The sequence below is a fragment of the Notothenia coriiceps genome, unplaced genomic scaffold, assembly GCF_000735185.1.
Source record: "Notothenia coriiceps isolate Sejong01 unplaced genomic scaffold, NC01 NC01_scaffold00035101, whole genome shotgun sequence".
In the NCBI taxonomy this organism is placed as follows: Eukaryota; Metazoa; Chordata; class Actinopteri; order Perciformes; family Nototheniidae; genus Notothenia; species Notothenia coriiceps.
The window spans coordinates 1,972-10,831 of record NW_011367802.1 but is presented as its reverse complement, the minus strand read 5'-3'; the positions used below and the strand labels follow the sequence as shown (position 1 = coordinate 10,831).

General features: G+C 42.0%; 1 protein-coding gene across 1 annotated transcript; it reads right to left on the bottom strand.

The window, feature by feature from the left end:
- Positions 1-1,435: 1,435 nt before the first annotated feature.
- Positions 1,436-7,955, bottom strand: LOC104962608 (golgi-specific brefeldin A-resistance guanine nucleotide exchange factor 1-like). Its single transcript, XM_010791060.1, has 8 exons — positions 7,896-7,955; positions 6,149-6,296; positions 5,477-5,661; positions 5,166-5,334; positions 4,826-5,037; positions 4,229-4,327; positions 3,892-4,086; positions 1,436-1,645 (listed from the first exon to the last, which is right to left on the bottom strand). The coding sequence occupies exons 1-8, from the start codon at positions 7,953-7,955 to the stop codon at positions 1,436-1,438; spliced, it is 1,278 nt and encodes a 425-aa protein (XP_010789362.1).
- Positions 7,956-8,860: the final 905 nt, after the last annotated feature.

Here is an 8,860-nt window from a genome sequence, read left to right as displayed (position 1 = left end):
GCCGCAGCAGCGGCACTACCACTCGTCGGTCCTACTTTTACTTTGCGCGCCTACTGTCTCACTTCCGTTTCCGGCCTCCAGCTTTTCCTGCTGGAACCCGCCGCTTAAAGGTGGGGGTCCGCGGACCGGCCATAGAGCCCATTAGAGTTAAAGGTGTTGGCCGTTAGCTGTAAAAATCCATAGATTAGCTGCACCGTTATATAAGCCGCAGCGTCGAAAAATAGGGGAAAAGCGCGGCTTATAGTCCGAAAATTACGGTAGATACAAATAAAATGAGATGAAAACAACTACAAAAAGACAATAAAATAAAATACCATAAAAATGTAGGTCTCAAAGAGGAACAAACTAATACTTACACTAGCATTAACTGTATGCTTCTTTTTTTTTTTAAAGCAAGGTCTTCAGCACACTCTTAAAGGGGAGCAATCATGCAAAATGCGCTTTTTGATGTCTTTTATGCATAAATATGTGTCCCCGTTGTGTCAGGGAACTCACGCAGCGTCAGAAAATAAAACCCTCTCTTTTTTCGTCCGTACCCAAATCTCTAAAAACAGGGCTACAACGGAGCTGATCCAGATTTGCGTCCGATATGACGTAATATCGGAAATGCAGGCTGGCTTTACACCCACGGCCCTATCAGAAACGTTGCTATCAGAAACAATGCCCGACTGTTTGGACGTAATATGGTCGTGTTTACATTAGCATCGCTAACACTCAGAGCTAACCTGTACTGGAGAGCATGTGTGTGAAGAAGCAGGAAATAAAAAGGAACTCACCTTGTGGTATAACCGGCAAGAGAGAAAGCCTTTGAGCTCCATACTGTTTCAGAAATAATCCTTGATAATCCATGATATGGCGTTTCATCACGGCAGTATTTAGTTCAGCTGCCGGGTCCTGCATGAGCTCAGCCCCCTCCTTTTAATTTTTTTTATCAATATATATATATTTTTAAAGCTTTATACCCCAAATCAGCACTTTTGAAACAGGAAGTGAAATAGAGGCATATGAGGCATGGCTAGAATGGGTGATCTGTTTGGTATTTTGAGCAAAACACTTCATTGACATGTTTTTTTATATATCTGAGACCGATGCTATTGCCTAAAAATAGCATGATAGGTGACCTTTAAAAGTATGGACACTGTCTGCCTCCCTGGGCACCTGCACTCTGGGAGCGTAATTCCCTGGAGGGGCAGTAGGGAATTAAAACATATTTTAAGTAAGATGGTGCCTGACCATTTAGCACTTTTTAATTTAGAAGAAGAGTTTGATTCTGTACTTTAATGGGAACAGTGTATTGCTGCTAAAATTGGTAATTATTTTTAGCATTAGACAAAAGTGAAATACTACCAGTAAAAACATCACAGCAAAAAGCTCAAATTTATTAGAGCCTTCTAACAGTATCTAAGATATAATATACGGTTTAATATCCACAAAGTCAGTCAGCCGTGTGTGTACCGGTTGTAGTATCGGTCCCGTTCCTGCTGTTCTCTCCCTCTGCCTGCAGGGTGTCTGTGTGGTCCTGCTGAGCGCTGCTGTTCAGCACCTTGGCCTGGCAGTGGGATTCAGTGCTGTCGATCACAGTGAGCAGGGCCTCCAGAGACAGCAGGTGGGTGGTGTACAGCTGCCCCGACACCGGGAACGCATTCTGTAGCCAGGGGGGAGATTGGAATCCATTGGACATTAGGGCTGTCATGATATTAGTGTATCAAGGCTGAAATAATTCACAACAACAAAATATTCTGTGGACAATTTAGAAAAAAAATGATATTGCTATCAACCTAATTAATCTTTTTGGTTTTTACTGTGTGATTTGTCTCTTTTGATGTCAATGAATTACAACTTAAAAGAACAGAAAGTCTGTAACCAGAACTGTACAAAAAGAATAGTAACATTAATGGGTAGTGAGAAGGCCACTAAATTAACTAAAAACACAAGAATGAATCCAACTTCTGCGCGAACAGTCACCTGTTGCATCAGTGTCACTTGTAGTTTATACATTTATAACATCTCCTCATGGCTCACAAACCAAATATAAACAACAAGGTCAATTCAGCAGATTTCCCCACAGTGTCGCATGATAGAGGACAAAAATGTTGGAGCTTGGATTTGTTTTCTAGTCCAGAGCAAAATCTAAGTACAATGTGCCTCTAAATATTGAGCTGGGGTGGGGCTTCTTCGTGGCCCTCTGCAGTCTACTCAGTGGTTATTAAAAGGATCTGTCCATAGACCATAGTGTGTTCAGCTGATATTCCCTGATGGAGCCCAGCAGAGCTAACCCTGTTCTAAGCTTCCATCTCTACTGCTGAAGCAACACGTTGCCTGTTCATTACAGCTTGTTGAGACATAAGCCCTTTCTCATTTCTCTAATTTTCACCTCCTCAGTAGTGACCCGGAAATGGATTTCAGCACGCCATGTTGAAGGACATCCCATTGCTCAAAATGCACATCGAGGACCGAGCATGGAGGAGGCTCTCTGGAGGAGCTATAACCGAGGATACACTGATGCATCCTCTGCGGATGTATTTCCGGCAACAGTGATGTTTAAAAGAGTCGTGACGCATGACTGGAACGATCTCAACCAATGACAGCTCTGCAAAATGTTCCTGTTGTGATTATGTTGTGGTTATTTAAGATGATTTAATGTGCATCCAACTTTCTGCCCTTTACCGTTAGTTTACTCACTAATCACATCTCCCCTGGATATTAGGCTACTTATGTTTTTAATACAACAACTGCTTTAATCGGGTTTCCCCTGCTTACTTAAAGATAAAAATAATAACGCTTTTGGGCCGTAATTAATTTATATATATTATTATTATTTAGCATGTCTACAGGATATTTAATAGTTAAATCAGTTTTCCCCCTCAGTCAAATCATACCGGCGCCTGTCTGCATCGGTAGCCTATTATTGTCTCCTTACACCACACTGTGAATGGAAATAAAAGCAAATCTATATAAGTTGTCCATCGTACAGAGAAGATCAAATACAGCGGTTTATCAAAACATTGGACAGATGATGCTGCTGTGCCTCCTGTCATCATTAATGGACGTCTCATTAAAGTGACCGCTCAGAGTAGAGGATTTCTCCTTTCTCTAAACGCCTCGTCTTCCACTCCTCTCTCCTCGGTTCCCTTCCTCAGTCCTCCGCTCACATCGCTTGTGGGCGGTACTAGGACGCGAGGCGAGGAGTCAAGGAGGTGAAAACTGGGAGTTATTATTGTGCACACAACACTGAAACAGGAAGCTTTTCATTGTAAAATGTGCACGCATTTGGATGCTAAGCTTACAGACTGTGCATAACTAATGTTCCTTACGACAGCAGGACGTAAAAAGTGTTCAAGAACTTGTAAAATAACAGCTAATCCAATTTCAATGTTTTTGAAGACTTAATGGACTTAAAGGTGGGGTAGGTAAGTTTGAGAAACCGGCTCGAGATACACTTGTTATATTCCATGGAATGCTCTTAACATCCCGATAGCAATGAATATCTTAAGTGCTTTGACAAAAAATCCATAATTAAAAAAAAGTAATCTGTGGAAGTCGTAGTACTGTAGAAAGCACGACCAATCATCTGAGCCGGCCCGGCTAAAATAACTGGATGGCCTACCTGCCTGTCAGCCTTCCATCTGCGCACAAACTTATCTCGTGCCCTCATTGGTCATGTGCACGTTCGTGTGTGTTAGAGGAGGGGCTCTGTAAGGATGTGGCAGATTTCTTCCCGCTGTGTATTTTCAAATTCTAGCGCACTCGAGCTGGATTCTCCAAAATTACCTACCCCACCTTTAAGTTCGAAAATAATGAAAAACTAAGAATGTAATTAAAGCTTGCCCTATCTTACAAGGACTTCCATGGTCTTATGTGCAACAGTAAAAAGCACCATAACGATGTTACCTTGGACAGCAGCTTGGTGAGGTCTTCGAACAGATTGGAGAAGTAGAAGTCACAGTCATAGTTGATGTACAGCTCAGTGACAAAGCTAGGAATCCTCCACAGCTGGACCAGAGCCTCCAGAGCCATCTCCTTCAGCTCGTAGGGCATCTTCATGTTCTCTGAAGTGATGATGTCCATCAGCTTTTTCAAGTACATCTGACAGGACACAGGGTGAGGATTATTAGCCCCTCAAGTTCAGGTTTAACATTTATTTGGATCAACTAAGTTACCTTTGAAGGTTGACAGAGCGTGAAGATCATTGAGTAAAGAAATCAGATAATGCACACCAGTTACATACCTCAAGCTGAAACTTCAGATGTACTCTCATGCTTTCAAAAAGCAAGAAGCAAACACGTATGGAGGAAGCATACAGATTCATACGGTCCACACTCAGCAGCTACAACACAGACAAAATGATCAGAAAAGATGCATTACAATATTAATATAGCAAATCAGTCCAGCTTTTCCTAAATACAATTTGAATTTTGCAGATCTCTCCTTCACTGAATTGCTGTTCCTACTACGATGAAAGACTAAAGGCACAATTACTTTTGTAATAGTAGAGCACCACTTTAAGGTTAACACACACAAGAATATGCACAAGTGATGGGTTTAAACATATACATGCTTTGGTGCCCATCAAAGCAGATCTTACAAGATTCTACCAATCTACGATGGAAGTCCCTTGCTAGCAGGTCCTGTTTTTAAGTCTGTTAATCATTTCTGAATTAGTTAAAAATAGTTCAAATGGTTTATCACAAAATAACTTTTCCGCAAAGCACCTGTCACTTATGCAGAGAAAATATAATAAAGTATATATTAGAAGATATACAACACATGTGAATACTGTACATAAAGTAACAACAAGCATTTATTTCTATCTTCTATCTTTTACCTGGAAAAGGTGTCTGCAGAGCTCATCTTTGACCAGTCCCAGTAAAGACTGGTAGTTAGTGAATTGTGCTGACTCGAGTGCAACAGTCAGCAGCTGCAGGCCCATGTGCATCATGGCGTCAGTGTTGTGGCGGTCGTGGGGGTTGGTCAGGGAGATCAGGAAGCGAAAGAGCTCCCTTAGACATGGCAAGCCATAAGGGATGATGGACGCTCCTGCAGAGAAAACAAGAGTAAATACAACTTTTTCATGCAAGTTAACAGTGGCATGAAACAATCCAAAAACACAACTGTAAAAAAGTCCAGAAAAAAATCGGAGAAATAAAATCCTGGTATAGTCTTACCGTCTCTTTGTGTGGACTGAGTAAAGCGCACTCCTCGTGGGTTGACATAGTCCATGTCATGTATAGAGGCGCTGTCTGACTGATCCGTAGCGTTGTCTTTGTCCCCCAGAACCTCAGGGATGGACTCCACTGAGGCCGACTGAGCTGGTCCAACTTGACTGCCCTCAGACTAGGCACAATTTAGAACAGAAAATAAATCATTAGTCATTATTCAAGTGATTTCACTTTAGCACACTCGCTAACAAAAGACACAACTTCAGAAATTCAACATGGAAATGGGGAAAGCGAAACATTTGTTTTATGTACTGTACCTGTGCATCTGGAGAGCCAGGCTCAGAACCAGGAAGAATGGTGGCAGAGGAGCTGCAGGGCTCCAGGTCGGAGAGGTCCTCCCTGGAGGTGGCTTTGGAGCAGGTGTCCAGGCCACTGTCTGTGGTTGTAGGGCTGGAGACTGACGAAGAAGCACTGTCTGAGCACTCGATGAACGGGACGCCGCCTAGAAAGAGATGCAGTCACACACAATGTAACGTTATGCCTTTTCACATTGTCTCATCTTATTCTATTTTACTTGCATATCATTAATTCTCCTTGATAACTTGCACATTAGTCTTGCCACATTTGCTTGGACTATTTCTATTTTTATCCTATGTATATGCATGTTGCATTGTTGCCGGAGCCCATGACTTTGGGATGCAATTTTCATTGCATAACTACACTGTAGCTGTGCATATGACAAAAAAGCCTTTTGAACTTTAATATGACATAATCTATAAAGTCAAATCAGAAGTCCACCACAGACTTATTATGTGATGCTAGAGAATAGGGCCAATATTACACAATTCATAAAAAAGAGCCTGTTCTCCCTGTCTACTTTACCCTACCATGATAGAAAAAAATGAATTGGAGAATATGATTTGAGCTTATTGAGCATCTTGAAGCTAGTCATTGATTATGGGTGAGTGTATGTTCACAGTTTGTCTGACCTGAGAGGTTGTTGTTGCTGAGGGTGCTGGGCTGGATGGGGTCCATCTGACCGGAGGGACTTCGGACCATGTGGTGAGGCGGCCTCGGTGAACGCTTTTGCTTCTTCCATTTGGATGACTCACTCATCCCACCGGCGCGCATCTTCAACTACAGTTAACACAGTGGATCACTTGGAGTTCTACAAACAACAACATTACTGATGAAGGCTTTGATCATCTAGGAAGCTTCATGCCTCATAAACGGTTCATGTTTTCTTTGAAAAGTAAGAGGTACAGTAGCTGTGAGCATTTCTAGTCACTCCCAGCTTAAAGGGACAGTTAACCCATTACATAGAATTCCTTTGACCTGTGTGGCTATGTATCAACCTAGCATGTTTTGGAGTGAGTTGTTGATCTTGACCGTAGGATGACTGCTTCCTCTCCAATACAATGGAACTCAAATATTCGTCCTTTGTGGGGCTCACAGTTCATAAGAATGCATCTGATGTACTCCACGGCAGTGCATCTTTTCAGAAATCATGAATCAATATAATCTACAGTGCAGACCCTGTTTCATGTTGTTTTACTGATACACAGCACAGTGGAAAGAGGGAAATGTACTTATGGACAAGAGGCTAGCCAACGTACGAGCTCAGCCGAGGAGGACACCACTTACATCTCGCACTGTAACCGTCACTGAGTGCACATGCTTTGTTCTGCAGAGTGTTTTGGGATGAATCCCATAGTTCCTGAATGTATCTGCTCACAACAAGGTCTGTAGATTATCTTGAGCACCTTGGTCATGAATTTGGGCGAGAGGCCTTTCTGTTCATTAAATGTATTTTCTTTTTACCTTTGATCACTTTAAGGGACATACTATGTAGTTCCATTATATTGAACGTAAGACAAACATTTCCGGATTAAAAATCACCTGTCAACTAAACCAAAACAATATAAATTGATAAACAGCACTATAAATAGGAAGACAAATATGAATTTGGATTTTGGGGTAAACTATCCCTTTCATAGGGTACAATAAAAGTAAATAGTATGTATTAAACCATTTTGAAGCCACTATTTGAAGCTGTGCTTGAACATGAAGGGAATATATGGAACTCCTTTCATAATATATGTGAACATGTGTTTCCAGGTGTTAGGGAGTACTCATGTAAATGTGAAAGAAGTAGCAACATATAAATGTATTCTTTACATCATTTCAGTGCACAACTCTTTGGCTTAACTACAGTTCATTATGGTCATGCAGGTAAAGGTCATTTCAACATCTGAAGCAAAGACAGATTTGCAATAATCATCATAAGTAACAACACTTGCGCAAAAGTGTAGATGCACATACAAACAACAACATGAAGAGAAAGTGCTTCTCGTTTAGAGTTTCAGACTCTTTTAAATCTGTAGTGTGACATTATCTTAACTTTCTTACAAAAGCAAACAAAAAGACAACTGAGACATGCTTTATCCTGCAACAGCTGAGAGTAAATGCTTAGCATGATATGCAGCAACTCAGACATATGGTGGTGGAATCAAAAACAAAATGCTCCTATAATATACATTTAATGTGAGCAATCACAAGCACAGACATGTCATAATGAGGTAGGTTTAACTTGCTAACAAATGTCCAGAACCATTTCTTAAAAACAGCACATGTGATGTTCCTCCTAGTTTAGAGAAGGTCAAACTTAGTGATGTCTTCAAATGAGAGTTACAGGGAGAGATCTCCCACCTTAACACGGAAAGCCATCTTCCTTACCTGCACTCGTTTGTTTTTCCACATGATATTGTAAGCCTCAGAAGAGAAGGGGAGGGGCATGTGCCCATGATTAGTGGTGGGTAACATGTCAGCATTGGGGCCAACACAAAACACACTGAAACATACATGTTTGTGCATGGTGGCAGGGCAGGGGGGGTCCAAACAGAGAGCGGGGTGGGGGGGCACAGACACAGCCACTACAGGCTCCAACCACAAGAGAAAGTGCAGCCAGCCAATGAGCAGGCAGTGTGAGCGGGCGGCAGACACCATGCAAAAAGCAAAACTGCTGCAACTACTGCTACTTCATTACTGAGGTCCCACATCAACACTACATGTACAACAGCATTACCACAGCCATTCAAACAGAACAGGGAAACTCGAGGTACGGTGTATTTGTACAGTGTCTAGCTTGTAAGATGTCATATCCAATCCCAGCCCAGCTTTGGACTAAACCAGGGGTGCCCAATACGTGGATCGCGATCGACCGGTCGATTGCAAAGGTAGTGTGGGTAGATCACATGGCATTGAAAAAAAAAAAGAATTTTTTTTTAAAGTTAGCCTATCATCCATCCTTACTATGGCTTTTGCCACTTGATTTACGTACAGGTAAGCCAGTCTGAGCTGTATTGTGCCATACGGGTTCATGCAGTTATGAGGGGGCCTCACATCCTCAACCTAAGCGAAAATGTGGCGCACTATTATACGCTTATGCGGCGCAATTAGTTGTAAGCGCGCGACCAGTTTATCCGCCGGTGCGACAGTTTATCCGCCGGGGGACTGTAGGTAGATAATTTGGGCTTGGTCATTTTAAAAGTAGCTCCCAAGCTGAAAAAGTGTGGGCACCCCTGGAATAAACCAACTAGTTAGACCTCATCCATGAAGTCTTCTCTCTGTTTCCAGTGTGCAATGGACTCATTGTTGCCCTCGCGTTACTACTACAGCCATGCCCAAAAGTTTGGAGAATG

What these genes read in the sequence shown, in the direction of transcription:
- LOC104962608 (XM_010791060.1), bottom strand. Translation starts at nt 7,955, where the DNA reads ATGCCCCTCCCCTTCTCTTCTGAGGCTTACAATATCATGTGGAAAAAC. An exon ending in CTGGCTCTCCAGATGCACAG is followed by an intron (nt 5,335 to 5,476) that starts GTACAGTACATA and finishes AATTGTGCCTAG; the next exon opens with TCTGAGGGCAGTCAAGTTGG. An exon ending in TCACCAAGCTGCTGTCCAAG is followed by an intron (nt 1,646 to 3,891) that starts GTAACATCGTTA and finishes CCCTGGCTACAG; the next exon opens with AATGCGTTCCCGGTGTCGGG.